This window comes from Anabrus simplex, chromosome 1 (genome assembly GCF_040414725.1).
Source record: "Anabrus simplex isolate iqAnaSimp1 chromosome 1, ASM4041472v1, whole genome shotgun sequence".
Lineage (NCBI taxonomy): Eukaryota > Metazoa > Arthropoda > Insecta > Orthoptera > Tettigoniidae > Anabrus > Anabrus simplex.
This window is the reverse complement of record NC_090265.1, coordinates 1,681,034,382-1,681,061,274: the sequence shown is the minus strand read 5'-3', so window position 1 is coordinate 1,681,061,274 and position 26,893 is coordinate 1,681,034,382. Positions and strand designations below refer to the sequence as shown.

The window sequence follows — 26,893 nt, the reverse complement described above, 5'->3', positions numbered from 1 at the left end:
TCACTCATTATCTACTGTAAATTTATTTTGAGAAGTCGTCACTCCAAAATTTTGTGATTGGAAGAATGTTCCGAGCCATTCCAGTACAGCAAATAACCAATTCACCCAATAGAACGCAGCCAAGGTTATCAGAGGTTAAGTCACATACCCTAATAAGTAGAGGGATCATTGCCACAATAACTGTTCTAAAATCTTATAATTGATACCAGTGTCGGCGACTGGGGGAAGGGGTTCGGGGGCACTTACCCCATTTTGTGGAGATCACATTACATTTTTATACTATTTTAGCCGCCTGAAAGTAGGATTTTTTAAAAAAATTGTATAAACTCTGTTGTTTTATCAGCTAGTTCTTTCCTTTAAATTCCTTAATTAACAAGAACAATACTTCGCGGAAATACGCACAAAACGTCGTACTTTGCGACTAACCAAATCGTACTGTTCCACAGCAAGTAGTGGAGACTCGCGCAGCAGGGTGTAGCATGAGCTGGAGGAAGGGTAGCAGGAGTATATTTTTGCCAAAGTCATAGATACTGAGGTATGATTCACCCGCTTGCCGCGCACATTCGTCAGTCGGCCAGTCTCCCTCACTTACTATGTCTGTGTAGTTATATCTAGTGTATGTTACTTTCTTAGGTGTGTGGTCAAAAGCTATATTATTTTTAATTGTACAGGGTGTAACAAAAATGTCCGTCACAAATTGCAGGACACGTTCCTCACATGTAGACAAAGACATTATGTTATATGAACACGGGTCCGGAAACGCTTTGTTTCCATGTTACACCTCATTGTTTCCAACTCATTAATCATGGGAACACATAAAGAATGTACCACCATACCACATGCAACTCCTTCTCACAGGAGATGTTCACTGTGCCCTCCATAAGCATTGATACATGCTTCAACCCGCCGTCATAGTGAAACTCGGATGCGCTGATGTATCTCTGGTGTATTGCATATGGTTTCGCAGCCTTCCATAATACGGGCACGGAGTCTCTGGACATCTTGTAATGGAGTTGGATACACAAGAGCTTTCAAATGCCCCCAAAAATAAAAGTCCCGTGGGTTTATGTCCAGAGAGTGTGGAGGCCAGGCCGTTGGTCCACCTCTATCTGTCCATCTGTCACCGAGTCTATTATGTAGAAGTAGACGGACATTAACACTAAAACGCTCCTTCGTGCATGAAGTTTTGTCGCACAGCTAAAGGCACATCTCTAACAGATCAGGTAGAACATTATCTACGAAATTATGGTAACTTCGTTCATTGAGCCTGTGTGTAAGAACATGAGCCCCTACCAAAATGTCACCAACAATGTCGGCCCAAGCATTGACAGAATTCTTGTTGATGACATGGTTCAACAGTTGCATGAGGATTGACATCAGCCCATCCATGCCGATTGTAAAAATTAACATCTCATTGAGACGGCGTCTCATCTGTGAACAGCACCGTTGGACTAAAATTAGGGTTCACACTTTCCTGAATAAACCAATCGCAGATGAGTACCCGTGCAGGAAAAACAGCTGCTGATAGAGCCTGCACACACAGTCAATGGTATGAATACAGCTGGTCCTCATGTAACACTCGCCAGAAAGACACGTGGTCAACACTCATTGTTGCAGCTACTTGTCTGGTTCTGATACTAGGATCGTCGTCAACTGCATGAAGAATTGCCGCCTCCCGTTGCAGCGTCCTCGTCCTTCTAGAGCTGCTCCGGTCGTGAGTATCAGGCTGAAATGCCCCATGTTCCCTAAGATGATGATCAATGGCTTCAAACGTTTTCCTGTCGAGGCACCTTTGTCCTGGGAACCTCTGCCGGCAAAAACGTTGAGCGCAAGCACCATTGTCGTCTGCTGATCCGTACATCAAATGGGCTCTGCCATCTCTGCATTTGTGTACACTGCCATTGCACGAGCCAAGTTTGTAATGAACTCTACGAACGTAGTAACCCATGTGTTTGCCAAGGTTATAATTATCACTGGAACGGTTCATGTTACCTGTAAACAAGCAATGCCGTAGGTCGCATGGCAACAGGGACGTGTAAAACAAAACAAATCACTGTAAGACGACGTAACCCAGAGTGCATGTTCTCCATTATTCTAACGTTCTGTTCTTGTGTGTTCGCTATGTTTAATGAGTTGGAGAAAATGAGGTGTAACATGGAATCAAAGCGTTTCCGGAACAATGTTCTTATTACATAATATCTTTGTCTATGTGTGAGGACTGTGTCCTGCAATTTGTAATGTACATTTTTATTACAGCCTGCATAATCACAACGTATTTCTCTTTAATTGTAATACATGTGTAATTATTGTTCCATTTGACAAGTTTTATTCTATGGTATTAGATCAAAATCTCAACAGAAAAAAGCTAATATTACCGCACTTAAGTTGGTAGATTCTGAACCTTTACCTCTCTCTGGAAATTCTCTGAGAGAGCATCACAAAACTTATCATTTTGAAGCTATTACTTTCAATTTTGATTTACCCATTCTCCCCACTGTACACCTGAAACCGGAGTACGTTTTCTTGTCTGGATATTTTTGTGCCCCCTCCCGCGTTTATAATTGCCATTCACTGCTACTGCACAACACAGACGTAATACACACAAATAAAAAACAAAATAAAAATAATTATACTGGATTTACGTTGTTCTGAATAAAAGTCTAAACCAAAATACGAGTGAGACAAAGAAGTTTACAGAACGATATGAGAACAGTCAGTACTGTAAGTGGTTGTAGATAATTATGTACTATAAATAAATATCTTGTCATCCTCGCATGATATAAGGATTGCGTAGGTGTTCTTCTCTTCAAGCAAGGCTAAGACGTCAGACTGTCATTTCAGCATGTTTATAGGCACACAACTTCATTCCAGCCTCCTCTCGCAGATGAAAGAAAGACGTACACTGCACTTGTAGTTTACTAGAGCAGCATCGTTGTCAGCATAACAGCAGAAGTTGTCATCACCAGATGGCTGGCCAGAGTACCAGAGGGAACCATTTACTGGATTACCTGCAAAGATATAAGGATGTATCACAGCAGTGTTTTTGAGACTACGAACTTGGTGAAGGGAGAATGAGCCATCCACTGCCTCGCAAAATAATGGAACGGGACTCAGGAATTAGTAATAACACAGTAATGAAACATGCGTTCATGCTATATTTCCAGAAAATAGATGTCAGAGATTAGAGTAGGCGAAGCTTTATCTGACCCTGTAATAATTAAGAGGGGAATTCCTCAAGGCAGTATTATTGGACCTTTATGTTTTCTTATTTCTTATATATATATAAATGATAGGCTATGAGTAAAGGAGTGGAATCAGAGGTAAGGATTTTTGCAGATGATGTTATTCTGTACAGGGTAATAAATAAGTTACAAAATTGTGAGCAACTGCAAAATGACCTCGATAATGTTGTGAAATGGACAGTAGGCAATGGTATGATGATAAACGGGGTTAAAAGTCAGGTCGTGAGTTTCACAAATACGAAAAGTCCTCTGAGTTTTAATTACTGTGTTGATGGGGTGAAAGTTCCTTTTTGGGGATCATTGTAAGTATCTGGGTGTTAATATAAGGAAAGATCTTCATTTGGGGTAATCACATAAATGGGATTGCAAATAAAGGATACAGATCTCTGCACCTGGTTATGAGGGTGTTTAGTGGTTGTAGTAAGAATGTAAAGGAGAGGGCTTATAAGTCCCTGGTAAGACCCCAACTAGAGTATGGTTTCAGTGTATGGGACCCTCACGAGGATTACTTGATTCAAGAACTGGAAAATGTCCAAAGAAAAGCAGCTCGATTTGTTCTGGGTGATTTCCGACAAAAAAAAGTAGCGTTACAAAAATGTTGCAAAGTATGGGCTGGGAAGAATTGGGAAAAAGGAGACGATCTGCTCGACTGAGTGGTATGTTCCGAGCTGTCAGCGGAGAAATGGCGTGGAATGACGTTAGTAGACGAATAAGTTTGAGTGGCGTCTTTAAAAGTAGGAAAGATCACAATATGAAGATAAAGTTGGAATACAAGAGGACAAATTGGGGCAAATCTTCATTTATAGGAAGGGGAGTTGGGGATTGGAATAACTTACCAAGACAGATGTTCAATAAATTTCCAATGTCATTTAAATCATTTAAGGAAAGGCTAGGAAAACAACAGATAAGGAATCTGCCACCTGGGTGACTGCGCTAAATGCAGATCAGTATTGATTGATTGATTGATTGATTGATTGATTGATTGATTGATTGATTGATTGATTGATTGATTGATTGATTGATTGATTGATTGATTGATTAATATCGTACAGCGTACTCCCGGTCATCCGAGCTAATGAATGGGAGAATGTGCACAAAAAATTGAAAAACGAAATTTCATTAAAACCTTTTTGGCGTCAGAAAAAGTACATACAGTGTCTACAATAGCAGTCAGAAAAAATTAGTATGGCTGGAGCCCCGTTGTAACGGCAGTTTCAAGGTCTTCAGATATTTCTATATTAGTTTGTGAAACATCCTTCTGTAACGAGAGCCTTTTAACTCACTCGTCTGTTATTACGAGCAAATTAGAGAACGTTTAATAATATCGACAAAACATAACATCTTGTTGGAAGTAAGGAAGGTGAGGTTCGACTCCAGACAAGTCCGATAGCTCGCACATTCACCTGACTGCTGTAGACTCAGCTCGACTCCAGACAAGGCCGACAACTCGCACAATCACATGACTGCTGTACACTCAGCTGGACTCCAGGCAAGTTGGATAACTCGCACAGTCAACTCAACATTAAATAGCAATTAAAATAATCAACATGTCTGTTCCACCCACTGAACTACCCAACGCGTATCACAGCACGATCACGCTCATAATACACCCAACGACAACAATTCTTTAAAATCACTCGAATAGTCCACCACGACGACATTCTCTGACACTCCAACACAACAACTGCTCTCTCAATACTCATATTTCTACTCCAACAACTCGACACTGACTCTTGATGTTTGCGGCAATCCTCTTTTTAAATCCTTTGCGACGAAGTACTTTCGTAGAGTGGCTAGAGAAGGAATATACTCGTATCGCCTTCCAGGAGGTCCACGGTAATTCTAGGCGAGGTTCACAATAGAAACTAGGGGCCATCGCATGTCCGCAGGCCAACCGGGAACTTCCCACCCTGATTCCTTCCTTCCAGTAGACATACCGAAAGAGGCTACAACAGGACTGACAGTTTCAAGAGCACATTACAACTGGATTCAAGCAGTCGAATCCGCTGAACATTCCCTGTCTAAACACTGTGCAGAAGACATTACCGTTAACTCTTCCATGGAACTTCACAGCCTCCATGCAGGAAGCCTGAGACAAACTTCTCGTTACACTAAGCTAGTGACCTCATGGTCGCCAACCAACTCTCCCAGGATGGAGTCCGCTGGGGTTCGTTGTCAGTGGACTCTTTTGACAAGCAGAGATACTATGGCTGTATTCGATTGCACCCACCACCAGGAGCTACCGTATTTATAGTTCGTTAAATAAGGGACAAAAATCTTCACAAGCAATTCGTGAATTAAATATAGTTTTCTAGACTCGGGCACGATTACCACCCCTCGCTGTTTCTCGAGTGAAGTCTCGAACTCAATGAGCAGCAATTTCTAACCTCCTTTATGAACTTTTACGATTAACATCGTTTCATTTTCTCCACGAATATTCGTTTATTGGAAGAGGAAATTGGGGATTGGAGTAATTTATCAAGAGATATGTTCGATAAGTTTAAAATTATTTGAAATAATTTAAGACGAGGCTAGGTAAACATTTGATGTCGAATGCGCCATCTGGATTACAGCCCTAAATGCAGGTCAGCAACGAATTAATGAATGGACGAATGAATTAAATAACAAACACCCTCGCAACGGAGTTCACTATTACTTTTCCTACTTCCTGCCATGAGTGAAACGTTCCTGTATTGTTGTTCCGCGGTGTAGTGGTAGAGTGTCTGCCTCTTACCGGTAGGTTACGGGTTCGATTTCCTGCTAGGTCAGAAGAAAGGTACGTCCTTCTTAAGATCACTGACAGACTTTTTTCGGTGCTTTTCCGCCCGTAACGACGGCCCGCAGGAGGATCATGCATTTACCACCAGTGATACTAATTATCTGGTAATCACTAACACAGTTGTTGTGACTGCAAGGGTTTGCACACTCATAATATTATCCTGCCATTAGGGATGGCTTTGCCCGTTATTTCTCTTTCTTGCATGTCTCATATTATTGCCGTCCGTACGTTCCTGGAGCCGCATGACAAGAAAAGAATTCCCTGGCAAATTTGCTATGAAGGCAGGAAGATACGAGTCACTGGTCGTCCTATTCACGCCGTCATGAACTAGTAAATGTACCCTGCTTCGATCCGGTATTCTACATTATATTCGAATATCAAAGTAAATATTGTACATGCTGTAAATATGATTGTTTCAAAATTGCATGTCTCTTAGCGTTATCCGAGAAACAGCATGGCCAGGTTCCCATACGTTGTTTCCAATGTAAAGTATTTGTTACGAATTTGTGATGATAACGGCAGGCTCACTTGCCTACTGCCATTCACAATAGAGTTGGAGAGTTTACATTATAATTGCAGGTCCCATTGCCTACTGCGCGGTCACAATCGACTTGAGCAGTTTTCGTTACAATGCAGACCCCTATCCTATTTCCAGACAGATTACAGTTGAGGAGTTGTTATAAAGGTAGGCAACTTCTCTACCCCTTTCAGACCTTGTACGCACAATTGTGCGGGTTCGTATTTTATTTATGTCCGAGCTTATTTGACGTTTTCTTGGCGCTAGACCGGACTTCAGTGCTTGTGCGGGACACGTAGCATGTACTTGAGCTGTTTTTATTTAGTACTTGACCACCAGGGGGCAGGAAGAAGAGTTTAAAAATACAGTTCATTAGCAAGATGGCAGGAAGCAATAACGCCTAAAGTATTTATTTATTAATTTATTTATTTATTTATTTATTGCATTCATATTAATCTAGAAGCTTTACTGAATATCAGAATATAATCAATGAAGTGTGTAGATGGTGTAGCAAACGTCAATTGTGAACTTACAACATCTTACGTAATAGCATGAGGTTTTGAATGTTGACACGCACATATCTGCGGGCTAGGTTTCCTTACAGGCAATGCATGCAGGAGTGCTGGGTGCTGTCGCAAAAAGGACCGATAAAGAAAAACTCGTACTCTACATGAGAAATGTAATGCATAAGATTTTAACTGTTTAAAATCGTTCCACACTGTAAAATAGAACATTTGATCATGTACATGTGCATATTCACTTGTACTGAGATGAATTTTTATTTTTTTATTTTTTGCAAGTAGTGAATGAAGTCCTGACACGCACAATTGTGTGGGTTCTGTTTTTCAGCCGATAGTTCTTATTTTGTAAAATAAACTGTAAAAGAGCATTTTAGTAAGTTTTTGACGTTTTGACACCTCCAGATTTCATTCAGGTCTGACGACAAGCTGCTGCTCCCAGAAGGGCAGTAATGTCAAAACTCCTCCTCAATGTAGAAAATATAACGTTTACTTGAGTTTGAACGAAGATTTAATTGTTTTAAATTATTCCCCACTGGAAAACAGAACATTTGATCATGTACATATGTATATTCACATGTATTGAGGTAATTTTTCTTTTTTGTAAGTAGTGAACTAAGTCTTGATACGCACAATTGTGCGGGTGCTTTTTCTCAAATGTTAATTTTAATTTTGTACAGTAAACTAAAATATATGTATTTAAGAGCATTTTAGTCAGTTTCTGACGTACAAACAAAAATTCACACCGCCATGCTCCCTTGCCTTCTGCAAGTCAAATCGAGAAGTGAATTATTCATTAAAATGGTAGGCCTTCCTTACTAATGCCAGTTACACAGGAGTTGGAGAAGGACCTCATTCCTACTGCCAGACAAAGTCGGTGTTGAGAGTACCGATTAGAATAGTAGACACACCTTTTTTCGATCGCTACAAATCGATATCAGTGAATATATATATAGATCGACATACGAAATACAATATTGCAGACCATCATTTACAGATTAACTGATCCTAACGGTACGTCATATCAACAAAGGGTTGAACCATAAGACGCCGGATTTAGCGGCCTAAATGGCTGGTCCTATGATATATCATCTATTCATGGGTCAGATTAGGCTAAATTAGAAATGTTGAATAGGGTAAAATTTGTGTAAGATTATCTCACATTGCATTAATTTTCTGGTAATTACGTGAGAGCTACATACATAGCATTTGGCTCACACATGGCTACTGGGTGGGCTAATTTTCGTGTAATTCATCTTTCCTATAAGTGACTGAAAGTATGAATTATGCATGATGAAAAGTCCAAATTTACTTAACATCGAGAAAAATCAAACGTAAAAGTGATACAGATACCACAAAAATTCATAAGACCAAGGTTGTAGGCCACTCCAAATTGAGCGGAGATTGCGCCATTCGTTATGTGATAAGACTTCCCGAAGGTCTGAACCATCATGAAAATTGCCTCCATATTTCGATATTCTTCGGGGATAAGAAGTGAAAAATTTAAAGATCTTGGAAGTTTCCCGTCCGTTACAGGCTAAAACGTACAATTTTGCCAAATTTTAATTTTCTTGTTCGTCTGGCAGATTATGCCGCAATCTGGATTTTGGGAGAGGAGGGTAAAAATTATTACTTTCAGAAAACTAAACCAAAAAATATGCAGACGGTCATTATTATCCCTTAAACGGATAGCTACACGAAAACTTCGCCAAAATAGTCAATGTACAGGCACACAGTCGTTACGACTTTATTTATAGTCTATAGATAGATAAGGAATCTGCTAAAGGTACAATACATTTGGGCTATGTCCGCTGGACTTAACCTGCAAAACCGACCGTTCATGATATCTCCTGTCGAAAAAATGGACATGAAAAAATATTTTATAAATGGATTTCCATCACGTTTGGTCGATTTCCAGTCAGGTTAATCTTGTACTGTATATATTGTGGAAGAGTAAAAACACCATTTCGGTTCCCCTTAAACCGCTAGTCCATTAATGGAACATGAAATGTTATTGACCTTTAAATCCCACCTTTCGACAGGTGGACGCTAAAGTTTGGTTCAAATACCTTCACTAGTTTTCAAGTTGTAACAAATACGCTTTACACGCACCCGCTCTTGAGTTAAGTCCGGTGGGACTTGTACCGATAAACGGTCCGTTAATGATATTTTCCTTATTAATCCTGGTATCGAAATGATGCATATGAGAAAAAGGTTTAGAAATTAATTTCCATTAAGGCAGGTAGATTTCCATTTTGATTGTGTATATTTTGTGGAGTGCAAAATCACGGTTTTGGTTTCGTATAAACCCCCATTGAGCTCAGGAATTTAGAAATAATTCTTGCCCTAAAACCTACCAAAGGACAGGTGGATTCTAAATGTCAAGTTTGGTGGAAATATATCCAGTAGTTTCCAAGTTATAGACAAACAGACAAACGGACAAACAGACAAACAGACAAACAGACGAACAGACGAACAGACAAACAGACAAACAGACAGACAGACAAACAAACAAACAAACAAACAAACAAGAAAATAAACAGACAGACAGACAGATACCAAAGCTAAATATATTCAGATGGTCGTTATTACACCTGAAACGGATAACTGTACAGAAATTTCACCAAAACAGTCAATGTCCGGACACACACTAGAAGTGCAGACCTTTAATTCGAGAGTTACTGCACGACATATCTACAAACGGACTTCACCATCAGACGTCCCTTTCAGTGTTCTACATGGTTAGACCTATGACATCTTCTCGTATCTCTTATATTTATGGGTTAGAATGAGTTACAATCATTGAATGGGGTGAAATTTTGTACAGTTTTCACTTAGTATTATTTATTTTTGATATTCATGTGACAGAATCATAAAATTTGGCTATCACACGGCCACGGGCCATGTCAATGTGCGTGCCGAATGTCATGATTCTATCCTTCCTATAAGTGTGTTAAATTAATGTTAACATATACGTGTGAAAGTACAAAATCGAGAAATACAGCTCTATTTAACGTATAAGGAATAGAAATGCGACAAAAAATCATAGGAGCAAAGTTGTAGATCTTTCCAAAATGAAACGCGATTGTGCTTTCTGATTTGTGATAAGACTTACTGATTAGCCACCAGTTAACCAGAAACGAAGGTGTGTACCGTCGTTAAAATTGCATCCATATTTCGATATTTTCCGGGGACAACAGTTATACATTTGCATAGCTTAGAATATTTCCTCAAAGGAAAGAGTGTCAAGCTTTCGGGATTAGCACTCACATACATACGGTGTAATTAAGGAAGAAAATAATTCAGTTAAGAAAGTTGAAATTAATAGAAAATGGATTAAAACTGAGGACAGCCGGATAACGACAAATATGTAAATACCAAGTGAATGTATTGGGAAATCAAATGCCCCTCAATAAATTATGCTGGTGTGAGTTATGGATATAAGAAAGAGGTAACAGAGGAGAAATTTAGGCGCAGGCATTCTTAGGTCAACAGATAAGATGTCTAATGGTGTTATTACATAAGCTGTTCGAGGACGGTTATAAACTCCAACGATATTCCGCCAATATCCCGCAGAATGGCCGATTGACGCCCTCTCTTGCCTTCTACCCAAGGAACAACCACGATTTTAATATGATGAGGAAAATGGCAATACGTCACTTCCCTGCTGGCAAGCAGTCAGAGACGTTGCCATGGTAACCTGTAGGTTCGTTGTCGGTCGATTGGTCACACACGCAGACCATGATACCCGCAGAAAATAGTAATTTTCTCCGTCATTTGAAGAGTAAGGTCTATCTTAATCAGTTTACCCTCCAGGGTTGGCTTTTACCTCGGACTCAGCGAGGGTTCCCACCTCTACCGCCTCAAGGGCAGTGTCCTGGAGCTTCAGACTTTGGGTTGGGGGATAAAACTGGGGAGAATGACCAGTACCTCGCCCAGGCGGCCTCACCTGCTATGATGAACAGGGGCCTTGTGGAGGGATAGGAAGATTGGATGGGGCAGGCAAGGAAGAGGGAAGGAAGCGGCCGTGGCCTTAAGTGGGGTACCATCCCAGCATTTGCCTAGAGGAGAAGTGCGAAACCACGGAAAACGGAAGTCTAAACGGTCTGACCCCGTGGTTAGCCGGTTCGAGTAACGTAGGATGGAGACGCTAAGCCTTGGCTGAGGTGAGAATCGAACCCACCTCTACTCACTTGACCTCCCGAGGCTGAGTGGACCCCGTTCCAGCCCTCGTACCACTCTTCAAATTTCGTGGCAGAACCGGGAAGAGAACCCGGACCTCCAGGGGTGGCAGCTAATCACGCTAACTACTACACCACAGAGGCGGGAAGAGTAAGGTAAATTATTAATATAACGAAAGTTGTTTATAATTAAGATGCGATTCACATACGGTCCCTAGACTTTACGGAAAATCAATAGTATAAGATAAAATGGGAGATAGTGGGTTCGAACCCCACTGTCGGCAGCCCTGAATATGGTTTTCCGTGGTTTCCCATTTTCACACCAGGCAAAAGCTGGGGCTGTGCCTTAATTAAGGCCACGGCCGCTTCCTTCCTACTCCTAGCCCTTACCTCTCCCATGGTCGCCATAGATAGATAGATAGATAGATAATGCCTTTATTGGTGGCGAAGTTAGGGCTCAAGGCCCTCTCTTACACTTAACCACTAGATGAGTATACATATACATAACTTATAATTTCGAATACAAATAAAACAAATAATACTAATAGCAATAATAATAATAATAATAATAATGATGAAAGACCTATCTGTGTCGGTGCGACGTAAAACAACTTGTAAAAAAAAAAGATAAAATGGAGGAAAACCGTTCTGGATTTCCTATAAACCCCCGTCTATTCAATGATTTTAAAATGATATGCATATTGAAACCTTCCTCGGGATGAGTATACTAAAAATATGAAGTTTGGTTGAGATCTATCCAGCCGTTTTGCCGTGGTGGTGGAACACACGGACAAACAGACAGACAGACACGAAAAATAAAAACCACCGATTCGGTCTTAAGTTGACCTAAAACAGACAAATATCTGAAAAATTGGCAAAACAACAGAAATTACAGACAGCGGATCACCTACAACTTTATTTATATACAAGTACTGGAAGCCAAAGGCGCACTTACAGGCCTTCATCTCAGAATAGGTGGAACCCCCTATCTTGGAACAGAGGAACATTGAGTCATCGACTCATCGACCAGAGCCCGGGGTTTGCAACTGACATCCCGCCGGTCACACACGTTCTCAGAGGCTATTTTTGTTGCCGGAGAAGTTATTTTTAAAACTATATTAATGTTATCCATATTCTAAAAATTGAAACATACATGCAAAACGCCCGCCCGGTGGCCTTAATCGTTAAGGCGTTGAAGTCTAAACGGTCTGACCCCGTGGTTAGCCGGTTCGAGTACCGTTGGATGGAGACGCTAAGCCTTGAGCAGACTCCTTGGTGCTATTCGACAGGATCGAGTTCAGTCCTAACTTCCGAGTACCCTCTTCCCGTTTTCCCCATCTACTTGTACCAGCAAGTCGCTACTTTCATGTCTGTTACTTCTAACTTATGAATAACATATCCCAGGTACACCCAGCTTTCGCTCCCGTAAAGCAAAGTTGGTCTGAAAACAGAGCTATGTAACTATAGTTTCGTTCGGGAGCTGACTTTTTGCCATTAAGACCAAGTCATCGGCATAGGTCAGACTGCTTACTACATTTCCACCTACCTGAATACCTCCCTGCCACTTTATATTCAGCAGATGATCCATGTAAACTATGAACAACACGGATGAAAGATTACAGCCTTGTCTAACTCCTAAAAGTACCTTGAACCAAGAACTCATTCTAACATCGATTTTCACTGCAGCCCTACTGTCAACATAAATGGTTTTGACTGATTTTAATAAACTACCCTTGATGCCATTGTCCTCCAGTATGGCGAACAACTTTTCCTCCGGTACCCTGTCGTATGCTTTCTCTAGATCTACGAAACATACACATTACTGTCTATTCCTCTTGTACTGTAGAATTTTTCAATTACCTGGCGCATACTGAGAAATCTGATCCTGACAGCCGCTCTGTGGTCTGCAATCACACTGTTTTTCATACAACCACTGATCGCACCCTCCATTCCAAGATGCCAGTGAATAATTTGCCTTGTAAATAATCAATGAGATACTTCGATAGTTGTTGCAATCCCTTCTGTTCCCTTGCTTTTAGATAGGTGCAATCACTGTTTTTGTCCAATCTGAAGGTACCTTACCAACACTCCATCTAATCTTATTCTGTGAAGCCATCTCATCCCTGCCTTCCTACTATACTTCACCATTTCAGGTCTTATTTCATCTATTCCTGCTGCTTTATGAAGGGGCTGCTTGGCCGACGCGGCAAAGGCGTGCTCGGTTCGCCCGGGAGGACGTTGATTCGAATCCCCGTCAGGAAGTCGTAAAATTTAAGAATCGAGATTTCCACTTCCGGAGGTGCATATGGCCCTGAGGTTCACCTAGCTTACACCAAAAATGAGTACCAGGTAAATTCCTGGGGCAAAGGTGGCCGGGCGTAGAGCTAACCACTCTACCCCATCAAGTGCCGAGGTTACGGATAGTGGAAGCCTTTACCTTCCACCCCACCAATGGCCCTCATGGCCTGTACGGAGATGACTTTGCTTTGCTTTGCTGCTTTATGACAATGGTATTTATTTACCACCTTTTCCCCTTCCTCAACCGTAATTTCACCAACATTGTTTACCTCCTCCCCATGAGCTCGGTTGTTCGCGACACCAACAGGAAGATTTCCTTTGCGTTGAGAAGATTTTCGAAATATGCCCTCCATCTGCCCGGTGATTCCCTGGGATCTATTATGAGTTCACCTGAATTACCCAAAACACTATTCATTTCCTTTTTCCCTCCCTTCCTTTCTTTATTACTGTTTCACTGCTACTTAACCTAGTCTTTCCAGGAAACCGACGGGAAACTTCCAAGATCTTTACTTTTCACTTTTTCCCCCCGAAAAAAATATCGAAATATGGAGGTAATTTTAATGTCGGTGCAGAACTTCGTTTCGAGGTATTTCGTGGCTAAATGGTAAGTCGTGTCACAAAACGGATGGCACAACCGAACTCAGCATGACGAGATCTACAACAATGATCTGATTACTTTTGTCATATCCCTATCCCTTACATGTTAGATGTCCGACTCGCTGGCTGAACGGTCAGCGTACTGGCCTTCTGTTCAGAGGGTCCCGGGTTCGATTCCCGGCCGGGTCGGAGATTTTAACCTTAATTGGTTAATTCCAATGGCACGGGGGCTGGGTGTATGTGTTGTCTTCATCATCATTTCATCCTCATCACGACGAGCAGGTCACCTACGGGTGTCAAATGGAAAGACCTGCACCTGGCGAGCCGAACCCGTCCTGGGATATCCCGGCACTAAAAGCCATACGACATTTCATTTCACATGTTAGATTTGCGCTATCTCTCCACTGTAGGTAAATGTTGCAATTTTTCACGTATAATTCATAGTTTGACACAATTATAGGAAGGATGGAATCATCAAATTCTACACGAACATTGGCCCACCCAGTAGCCATACATAAGCTAAATTCTATGTAACTGTCACATTTGTATCCGAAAAGTATTGTAATGCACTGTGAGAAAACCTTACCCAAAATTCACACAATTCAATGTTTCTAACTCAGTCATACCCATAAATAGATGAAATGTGAGAAAATAACATAGAACCAGCCATTTGGACCGCTGAACGAGGCATCTTACGGTACAAACCGTTTGTCGATGTGACGTACCGTTTAACAGTAGTTTGTCTAAAAATAAAGGTCTGCAATATTTTAAACATGCAAATACTTTCGTATGTCGATCTATACATTCATAGAAGCCGATTTGTAGCGATCTAGAAAGGGTGTGCCTGACATTATAATTATTTACAAATCGATAGTGATTATCAGCAGGAGGGCGTCTGCTATTGTAATCAGTACTCCCCACATCGGCGTTGATTGACAGTAGGAATAGCGTTCTTCTCCAACTCTTGTGTAACTGGCGTTGATAAAGAGGGCCTACCACGGTAATGAATAATTCCCTTCTCGATTTGACTGGTAGAAGGCAAGGGAGCATGCAGGATTTTTTTCAAAATTCCCCCACGTGATTGTGTTTGGCAGTAAGGAAAGTTGCCCGCAATTATAAACAAATTTACACATATTAATGTGACTGGCATTAGGCTTAGCGGCCTGCTTAATAGAAACTCACTAACTCGATGCGACTGGCAAAGAGCTGACTGGAATTAGGAAAAGGGGCCTGTCATTATAGTGATAACAGCACAACTCAAATTTTGACTGGCAGTAGGGAAGGCGCCTGACATTATAATAAAAACTCCTCAACTGTAATATGTCTGGAAGTAGGACGGGGGCCTGCCATTGTAACGAAAACTCTCCAAATCGATTTACCACGCAGTAGGCAATGGAGCCTGCTATTATAATCAACATTTCTCAACTCCATTGTGAATGGCAGTAGCCAAATGAGCCTGTCGTTATCATCACAATTCCTCAACTCGCACTTTACATTGGAAACAACGTATGGCGACCTCCTCATGCTGTTTTTTGGATAACGCTAAGACGTGCAATTAAAAAAAATATTATTCACTACATGTACAGTAATTTATTTCGATATCCGTATGCAATGCAGAATACCGTAGCGAAGCACGGGTACAATTGCTAGCAGTAGGCTACAATATAATCAGATATATAATTACCTTGAACTGTAAGGAAGGTATTGTTCTTGTGGAAGTCGTAGACCCCCACGTAGGCCACCTCGTAGCCGGTAGCTCGCTGAATATCGTCTCTAAATTGAGACAAGAGTGCCTTGAAAATCTCCACTGAGCGCATCGAGTCCAAGACCATGAGATCTGCACCTTCCGCAATGCACTTTAGTCTGGCCTCAAACCAGGTAAGAGGGTGTCCATGAACCTTGTAGAAGCCCACCTCAGGGAACTGGATGTAATCAGCAGGAGGATCTACCGGGACATAATATAGATTATCATAAATAAGGTAATTCGGAAGGCACTACATTGGATCTGAAGTTCTACTATCAGCAGGAATGTTAGGGTCACCAAGTGGTTTATTTTTTTAATCATTTGGCAACAATACAAAATCAATTAAAATATTTTTTACAAATAAACATTGAGTTTTGTATCAACTTAACAATATCAGGTCATTAATTTCGTTCAGGTTTCCAGGATAGGAAATAGAGGGCAGCGCCCAACGGTCTGCTCTTCCTCACCATACTCGCACGCTGCAGAATCCATCCATCCCCTCTTATAACGAAGGTGGTTTGATCGAACAAGCTGAGTTTCCAGTTTGTTAATTTTCTTTTCTTCAATTAGCTTTACATGGCACCGATTTAAATAGGTCTTATGGCAACAATGGGTTAGGACAGAACTAGGACTAGGAAAGAACTGCTCGTGGCCGGAATTCAGGTACAGTCCCAAAATTTGACTGGTGTGAAAATCAGAACCCACGGAAAACCATTTTGAGGGCTGCCAGCAGTTGTGTTCGAATTCACTATCTCCAGAATACAGTTCACAGCTGCGTGACCCGAATCACCACACAGCGTATTCGCCCGGTAAATGTGTTGAGACGTCACTCTTACGGACTGTCTGTGAGACAGATCTTTTCCAGGAAAAGTCCTCTGAAGGAGAAAGGCACCTCCTTGATCCGAGGAAAGAAAGGAGCTACGCCTGGAGAAGATGCGAGAATACCGTGTCAAGATCGAAGAAGAGTGGCCCCAAATAAACCTAATCGAAAAGAAGATGAAGATTTAGAAGAAGAATATGGTAAGTTCATGAAAACATTTCTTAATTTTGTAACTTTGGTCTATAAACACTCCCGTAACATCCGCGATACTGGCATGAGTCATGGTTATACCGTAGTTCTGTACTGGCGCAGAGCTCTTCCAGTAACTACTGGACTCATTCATGCCTGTTAGTCTCTATTTATTTATGTTTTGGTGATATCTGAAGTTACCTCTTTTCAATTTCGACACAGTTAACTTATAACTGTTAGGTTCTTCAGTCTTTATTCAAAAGTAATTTCCGCAGGGTGAAGAACCTTTCTTTCTTTCTTTCTTTCTTTCTTTCTTTCTTTCTTTCTTTCTTTCTTAATATGTTTACCCTCTAGGGTTGGTTTGCTCCCTCGGACTCAGCGAGGGATCCCACCTCTACCACCTCAAGAGGAGTGTCCTGGAGAGTGAGGGATTCAAGTGGGAAGGAGGACCAGTACCTCGCGTATTGTGGAAAACAGGGGCCTTGTGGGGGATAGGAAGATCGGATGGGAGAGACAAGGAAGAGGGAAGGAAGCGGGCATGGTTTTAGGTACCATCCTGGCATTTGCCTGGAGGAGAAGTGCGAAAGCACGGAAAACCACTTCGAGGATGGTTGAGGTGGTAATCGAACCTGTCTCTATTCAATTGATCTCCCGAGACTATGTGGACTCCGTTCCATTCCTCGTACCACTTTTCAAATTTCGTAGCAGAACCGGAAATCGAACCCGGGCCTCCGGGGCTGGCAGCTAATCACGGTAATCACTACACCACATTTGTATCTATAGTAGATAAGTAGAGAAGTGACAGAGAAAGAAAGAAAGAAAACAATGATGATACAGTTGATGATGACGAGAATGATCAGGTACTCACAATATGGAATTTGCACAGTTGTTGTGCTGTACAGCTGCACCACCTCCATGTCATCCCCTGTTGTCACAACTAGTTCAACGTCCATCGAAACATCTTCTCCTTGTTCACCCTCCTTGATGTTTCTATTTGGCATAAGAGTGCTGGAGTTCGCCTGGAAACAAAACGAGACATCTATGTACAGTAAAATACCGTGTTAGTTTAATAGCTGAAGCATTTTACTAGTTTTATATTTGACACGTTAACAGCAATTCTTGAAAAATATGTTTTATACAGGAACTCAGTTTGACGTGGAACAGATTTTCTACATTCATACTATTCACATTGCTAAACTTAAGTAATTTTTTCAAAAGCTAACGGGCGTCAAATCAAATGACTTGCACCTGGTGAGCCGAACATGTCCTCGGATTCTACCGGCAATAAGAGCTATACGCCATTTCATTTCGTTTTATTTCTTCCCTTATATTTTTTCTTTCAAAATCTTTCTTGACTTCACGAATCCAGGTTGTTGTTGATTTATTCCAAAGATATTGGAAGATCTGTTTGATTAACCTGTTTCTTTTTTTTTTTTGCTGGTGGCTTTGCGTCGCACCGACACAGATCGGTGTTATGGCGACGATGGGATAGGAAAGGCCTAGGAGTCGGGAGGAAACGGCCGTGGACTTAATTAAGGTACAGCCCCAGCATTTGCCTAGTGTGAAAATTGGAAACCACAGAAAACCATCTTTAGGGCTGCCGACAGTGGGATTCACTATCTTCCGGATGCAAGCTCACAGCCGCGCGCCACTGGTCGCACGGCCAACTCGCCCGGTGAAGGTTAACCTGTTGCCATCCATTGCGTATAGGCCTAAGTGTCCAAAAAATCAATCGCCTCTTCTGCATTGCTTGTGTAATGTTTTCTATATATCCGGCTTCATGGCTAAATGGTTAGCGTGCTGGTCAAAGAGGTCCTGGGTTCGATTCCTGGCAGGGGGCTGGGTGTATGTGTCGTCTCCATCGTAATTTCATCCTCATCACAATGCGCGGATCGCGTACGGGTGTCGAATCAAAGGACCTGCATCTGGCGAACCGAACTTTTCTTCGGACACTCCCAGAACTAAAAGCCGTACGCCAGTTTTTATGTTCTGATATATTTCATCATTAGTTCTTGATTTGCAGAGTTATGTAGTGTGGACCTGAGTATGTTCCGTATAATTTTTCTTTCCAGTGTTTCTAATTTATTATTATTATTATTATTATTATTATTATTATTATTATTATTATTATTATTATTATTATCATTATTATTATTAAATCGTCCCAAAGTAATTATTAATCTACATGAACTATTCTGGTGACTGTACTTACGATCACTACCCACTGGCCTGTGCTGTTTCTGTAGCTGGCAATATAAAGTTGAAAATTGTTTATTTTAGTTTGCCATTCCTCCTCGTCTATAGCTCTACTGCAAGTGCTAATAGTTGTAAGGAACATCGACAAAACCTGGAAGACAAATTAAATTAAGCATCACATTCCGTTGTTTATTGCAAGGAATTTGATGGAGGCTCTACCATTTAAACTTGCCTTTCTTCCAGCTGCCACCCCTAGATTGTACATGTAAAATTTAATAAATAAATAAATAAATAAACAAACAAATAAATAAATAAATAAATAAATAAATAAATAAATAAATAAATAAATAAATAAATAAATAATAGTAATGTATACCGCGCAGAATTTCGTGCTAATATGATTTCATCAGTTGGACCACAATTTTCCTTAGGAATGTATTTATACCTGATAAGGCATGATCGGGAAATGAGAAATGAGGTAGTTCTCAGTTATCTTCCTCACTGGGCTAGAAGATGCTATTAATCAGTGGCTGTCATATATCTGCCACAACTATACAGGAGCTAATTAAAGTTATAATTCTTTCTGTACACTTCATATTTTTAGCTCAGACTTCGTTTTTATCTCGAATTAGGTCGACAAACCTTAAATATCGGTGTATTTTTTTTACGACATCGCCAATAAACGGCTGAACAGAATTTCTGGAAAATCAGTGTCAAAGTTCAAAGGTAGCCGAGTTATTTAAATAGTGTAACGTGACGTTGCAATAGTTGGTGAACCAAAACAGAAAATGTCGAATTTGTACGTTAATATTAGTTGTATAGAGGAGCTCCATACAAAAGTTGCACCAAATATAATTTTAAGCACGAGGAATAAACATCAGATAAGAAAAGCGTGAAGGAACGGTCAATTGAAGACAGAGGATGGAAAAAGAATCATTAGAAAGGGAAGGGTTGAAAATCGATGTTCCGAACTGTCGGTGGAGAGAGGGCGTGGAATGACATTAGTAGAGGAATAAGTTTGAGTGGTGTTTTTAAAAGTAAAAATCACAATATGAAGATAAATTTGGAATTCAAGAGAACATATTGGAGCAAGTATTCGTTTATACGAAAGGGAGTTAGGGATTGGAATAACTTACCAAGAGATAGGGAATCTGCCGCCTCGGCGATTGCCCTAAATGCAGATCAGGATTGATTGATTGATTGATTGATTGATTGATTGATTGATTGATTGATTGATTGATTGATTGATTGATTGATTGATTGATTGATTGATTGATTGATTGATTGATTGATTGATTGATTGATTGATTGATTGATTGAACGCTCCACTGTTGTCTAGCCTGAAGAACTAACAGCATTATGGTCTTCAACGCCCTAAGCTTCAAAACATACCAACAATAAGGATAACAATAACTGACTATTGCTGTTAGTTGAGGTGAGCTCTGTCTCTCTTCTATTGCCAGTCATCAGGCACTGCTTACATGTCTGTCTGTTAGCTCATCAGCCCAGAGGCCGGTTGGATCCTCAAATAGCACCAAAAAGGCCATGCAGTTTTAGGAAAACCTCAAAAACCAATGGGAGCACCAAAATGAGGCGTACTAGGCAAGATGACGAGTGAGGTAGTTTCCCATTGCTTTCCTCACTGGTCGAGAAAGTGCTATTGCAGCACGACCAACCCTATGAGCAACACCTTTCATAATAATCAGACGTACTGGTTGTGTTTTGTATGCCATTACTCAGAACTACCCATACCCCAGCAGCTTCCATATTGTCACAGCCATGGATGAGGCTGGGATTTCGGTGAAAGCTACACTTGGCTCTGGCCTGTGCCATGAGATGGACGCAAAAGTACTGTATCCATCAAGAAATGACAGCAGGCAGACTACTTACATATATAATCTTATATGAGGAAAGATACGACTTTTTGTTGACGATGTTGTACTGTATAGTGTAATAAATAACTTACAGGACTGTGAGCGACTACAGACAGATCTCGACAATATGATATGCTGCTAAACGGGACGAAATGTCAGATTGTAAGATTCACCAAGAGAATAAGTCCTCTTAATTTTAACCATTGTACCGATGGAGTGAAATTACGTCCCTGTGAGTATCAAGGTCTTAACGAATCCACAATGACGCACACGAGATGCTGTCAGTTGGTACCTTTATTTTATTCACATCTATTTATAAATTAAACACACACATAACCTTAATCACTGCTGTCACAAACAAAACACTCACATCACAGGCCGCCATTTTAAAAACAACAGACTGTCACTTCAATATGGAGACTGAAACTATTGCATGTCACACGAGATAAATATTCTTGCTGCACCATAACTCTACTGAACAATACCACGTTTAGCAACCACTCGTCAACCAATGACTCTCTATCACCGTCAAGATCGTCTCCTTATATATGTCCTGGCCAGGCTTCCAGAAAAATACATTACCAAAAAACTAACTTCGTGAAAATTCTAGAGTTTTATAGAGTATTCTAATGTACAGACCAGGGGAGTTGGCCGTGCAGTTAGGAGCGCGCAGCTTTGAGCTTGCATCCGGGAGATAGTGGGTTCGAACCCAACTGTCGGCAGCCCTGAAGATGGTATTCCGTGGTTTCCCATTTTCACACCAGGCAAATGGTGGGGCTGTACCTTAATTAAGGCCATGGCCGCTTCCTTTCCACTCGTAGGACATTCCTATCCCATCGTCGCCATGAGACATATATGTGATGGTGAGACGTAAAGCCAATTGTAAAAAAAAAAAAAAAAGATAATGTACAGAATATTCTTCATCGTTCTCGTCACCTATTACCATTCTGGAAGTTATGGTGTGTTTCAGAATCGTGGATTAAAAATTATATATACAGGTAAGAATAAATTATATAATATTAATTTACAGGTATTTACATTAACTGAACTCATATGAATATTTGTGTACAGCACATGCTTCATGACATAACCTCACAAACAGCGCGATCATGTTCATATGACGTAATAATAATACTAGTACTAAATGGATGTAACACAACATAGCTATACATACAAGTAACAACAACAATAATAATAATAATAATAATAATAATAATAATAATAATAATAATAATAATAATAATAATAATAATAATAATAATAATAATAATTCGAGCTCGTTCTTGCATTATTTACCCATGGGCCGGAGAATATTGTTTTCATGTTATATCTATTTATCGCACTAGCGTCAGTATTACTATAAGGAATGGGGTAATCACACTAACAAAGTTGTAAATAAACTTCACATGGATATGAGAGTACTCAAGGGTTGTAGTAAGGATGTAAAGGAGAGGGCGTATAAAGTCTCTGGAAAGACCACAATTTTTAGAGTACGGTTTCATGTGGGATCCCTAAACAGGCAAGAGAAGCCGCGGCAGACCAAGAAGAAGATGGGCGGACGAACTTCAGGCAGCTGCTGTACTAGGACCACACTCCACTAGGACAGCGCGATCCAGAACTGATTGGAGAGGGATGGAAAGACAGTGGTTCAAGTAAAATTGGAAAGCGAAAAGGAAAATGAAAAAGTGGTAAAATAAGGGTTATGAAATAGATTTATACACAGAAAGCTTACAAGAGTGTAATGAATAGTGTTGAATTAAGGACTAAATATAGAATTAGAGACGCTAAATCTCACACAAGGCAAGGAGAAATGTTGAAAGTAGATGTAAGCTTAGCCAGTGGAGAAAGACTATCAAAAGTGGCATAAACAACCCCCTCACGTGACTAGGGCAGCACGCGAGAACAGTCAAACACAGCTCCCCTTCAAGAGGGCGGCCACTGACCTTCGTGGGACACCACACACTTATTCACTCAGTTTTTTGGGCCTTTGCTTTGATTAGGCCTACTTGGTACGAGAACTGAAAAAGGTGCAAACGAAAACAGATCGATTTTTTTCTGGGTGATTTCCGACAAAAGAGTCGTGTAACGAAAATGTTGCAACTTTGGGCGGGGAAGACTTGGGAGTAGGGAGACGAGCTACTCGACTATGCGGTATGTTTCGAACTGTCAGTGGAGATATGGCGATGAATGACATTAATAGACGAATAAACTTGAGTGAAGCTTTTAAAAGTAGGAAATAGTCTAATATGAAGATCAGGTTGGAATTCACAAATTGGTGCAAATGTTGTTCTAGGACGCGGAATAAGGGATCGGAATAACTTATTAAGAGAAATGTTCGCTACATTTCCAAGTTCTACAAAAACATTTAAATAAAATGCAAAGTAAACAACTGATAGGGAATCTGCCATCTGGGTGACAGACCTAAATTCATATAATTTATTATTGCTTTATTTATTTATTTATTTATTTATTTATTTATTTATTTATTTATTTATTTACTTATTTATTTATTTATTTATTTATTTATTTATTTATTTATTTATTTATTTATTTATTTATTTATTTATTTATTTATTTATTTATTTATTTATTTATTTATTGGGAGGGATCTTTGCGGCAACGTGTGTTCAATAACATGTTCGAATATCTGGAAGACAGTTATGAACAACTCGTGAGATATGAGGGTGCACAGTTTGAATACATGCTGTACTGGCGCAGTTAGATACGTGTTACCATCGTCGCCTTACATGTTATAATGACGTATCTTGATGTTCAGAATACAGTATGTTTGTAACTTCGTTACTCTTTGTTTTGTCGCGAAATGTAAGCGAAGGTCGAATCAATAAGGAATTGAGGAGCTCAAAATCACCAGTGCGCAATGATTATATGGAACGTAGGAAAACTGATTGCACAAAGAATCGATGTAATACACCATTCATTTTTCAGAAATGAAACACGGACTTAATTAGGTGTAAAATTACACTAACAAACCAAACCAAATTGCATGGTGCAACAGCCCCGAAGGGCCTTGGCCTACCAAGCGACCGCTGCTCAGCCAGAAGGCCTACAGATTACGAGATGTCGTGTGCCCAGCACGACGATTCCTTTCGGCCATTATTCTTGGCTTTCTAGACCGAAATCGCACTACCAGGCGCAATATAAATGTTCTCTTACCGTCTTACCAATAAAAAGTCCTTATACAGTTGTTTAACTCTTGTTTAGTTAAACAGTGAATAAACCCTGTATAAGCATTTTATATTTTTCTTACTAATAAACGAGGTATACGCATTGTATTACTATACAGCACGTATACACTCGTGCCAAGGCGTAGGAATCTCTTCCTGCAGTTCACTGACTTATTTCGCACGTTCACCGCCTTTATGATCGCTTCTGCTGGTTATCTACGAGCAAAACTTTCCGGAAAGTCGCACAGTAGCACGGCATATCGTAAAGGCAGTGACAACACTAAGTGAGACAGCTGGAAATTGGCTTATACTGATATCAACATTTCTTCAACTTGCTAATGAACGCAAAAAAAAAAAAAAAAAAAAAAAAAAATGGAAAGATCAATAGCTCCTAACTGGGATAGTACGGAAAACGCAAGCAGTTGAAAAGGGTAGGCCTACACATTCCAAAATCCTTACTTTTCAGGAGAAAGGAAAACCTGTTTTGTAGCTAAACGAAAGGTTTGATCAAAAAAGTTTCTATTAGGCATTTCTACATCATATTTCTGCGTATTCAACTACAAAGTATGGAAATCATATTACGTATGGTTTTCAAGTTATGCCGTTCTTTATCTCGAGGAATATGTCCCATTTTATAGGTACTCAAATTTGAGAAAGATCTTTGTAGGGGCGGATAATGTATAATAAAATCGCAATTTCAAAAGTCTATTAAGCATTAATACATTATTACACAAACATACGCCCAACCATCATTTCTTTTATAACTTAGTTATTCATTGTCATTCCATGAGACAGCTGGAAATTGACTTATATTGATATCAACATTTCTTCAGCTTGCTTGTGTAATGAACGCAAAAAAATAAATAGAAAAGCTAAGAAAAGATCAAAAGCTCCTAACTGGGGTAGTACGGAAAACGTAAGCAATTGTAATTGAATCGGCGAGTTGAAAAGGGTACACATTCCAAAATCCTTACTTTTCAGGAGAAAGGAAAAACTGTTTTGTAGCTTAAAGGAAAGGTTTGATCAAAAAAGTTTCTATTAGGCATTTATACATCATATTTTTGCGTATTCAACTACAAAGTATGAAAATCATATTACGTATGGTTTTCAAGTTATGCCATTTTTTATCTCGAGGAATATGTCCCATTTTATAGGTACTCAAATTTGAGAAAGATCTTTGTAGGGGCAGATAATGTATAACAAACTCGCAATATCAAAAGTCTATTAAGCAGTAACACATTATTACACAAAAATACGCCCAGCCATAATTTCTTTTATAGTTATTCATTGCCATTTCGTCTCTTTAAAGTGTTTTACTTTACGAAGATGTCTAGCCTCCATAACCTCTGAATGGTGTATGTCTTCTATGTTTAAAATATCGTGAAGATCATCAACGTTATCGTACATTCTTTCAATATGTGTCCAATGTTAAATGGATAAGTGGAATATTTCACTACGATTATATTACTGTAGACAATAAATACCACGAAAATAAACTGCTCACTCGTTTCTTTTTCCGCTACTCACTGTTATACAATGCTTATACAAAGATCCTGGTCTGTATAAGCAGTTCAATGAATAACTATAACAGATGTATACACAGGAGGCTTATACACGGTTTATTAGTAACGAATTTCAAATAAACAGTGTATAAACTTTATATAAAAGTTATACACCTTTTATTAGTAAGACGGTTAGTTAATTACCATTGAATACCGTTGTAAAATTATCAATACTTTGACCTTCTGGAAGAAAATAGATTGCTTATTCCAGCTGTACTTAAGCCTCATAAGTATTCCAGAAAGCTGTGACAAAGATTCAGATGTCTCTGCCAGTAACAACGTTACGGGAGATTGGCATCATAGCGTTAAGGGGCTCACTGATAATTCTAAGAAATCACTGTTACAATTAGGTTAGCTTCAACATTTCTCAAGTACAGAATATCTATTTCGCTTCTAAATATACATGTAAAGTATACTTTGTCGCAAGGCAGCCTCTGCATGAGAGGAAGTATTTCATAAAATAATATAATAATAATAATGTTATTTCTTTTATGTCCCACTAACTTCTTTGACGGTTTTCAGAGACGCCGAGGTGCCGGAATTTAGTCCCGCAGGAGTTCTTTTACGTGCCAGTAAATCTACCGACAGGAGGCTGACGTATTTGAGCACCTTCAAATACCACCGGACTGAGCCAGGATCGAACCTGCCAAGTTGGGGTCAGAAGGCCAGCGCCTCAACCGCCTGAGCCACTCAGCCCGGCAGGAATTATCTGGTATATATAGTTTACATATACTGTATGTATTTTAATATAAAATTTATTTAATAAATCTCTGTAAATAAACCTCGAATTTAATTTAATTTCACGTCTCTCACCCATTATGTTGACAGCCCAAAACAAAATCTGATGATATACCTCCGGAAGAAAAGTACTTCCCTCTTTCCTTCTAATGGTCTGACGTCACACTACACTAACATTTTCACTGATAATGGTAGAGCAAAGGGCTAGGAAGCGGAATTAGTCACCGTGTGCTTAATTAAGTTCCACGCGTGGACAGGGAAAACCATGAAAAACAAACTTCAAGGATGAAAAGCATAACAGTAGTGAAATGAACAGTGGAAACTTCAACTCTAAGGTAAGTAAATTCGTATCCTCGCCCCGAGGTACACCCCCATGGACGTGAGCTGCATGTACCATTTTAACAATTCACCAGCCCTGGCACTATCGGGAATCAAACCCGGACGTACGAAGAC

The 26,893-nt window shown here is 40.0% G+C and overlaps 1 protein-coding gene across 2 annotated transcripts in view; it reads right to left on the bottom strand.

The window, feature by feature from the left end:
• Positions 1-26,893, bottom strand: part of LOC136881784 (hemolymph lipopolysaccharide-binding protein) — a 27,283-nt gene continuing 390 nt past the window's right edge. The window contains exons 2-5 of one of the 2 annotated variants that reach the window (XM_067154225.2): positions 19,098-19,232; positions 17,754-17,904; positions 15,817-16,077; positions 1-3,008 (exon numbers count right to left, since the gene is read on the bottom strand). In XM_067154225.2, the coding sequence (XP_067010326.2) occupies positions 2,863-3,008; positions 15,817-16,077; positions 17,754-17,904; positions 19,098-19,232 (693 nt within the window). In that variant the 3' untranslated portion in view covers positions 1-2,862. The remainder of the gene's footprint in view (positions 3,009-15,816; positions 16,078-17,753; positions 17,905-19,097; positions 19,233-26,893) is intronic. The other variant, XM_067154232.2, reaches the window with a different exon arrangement.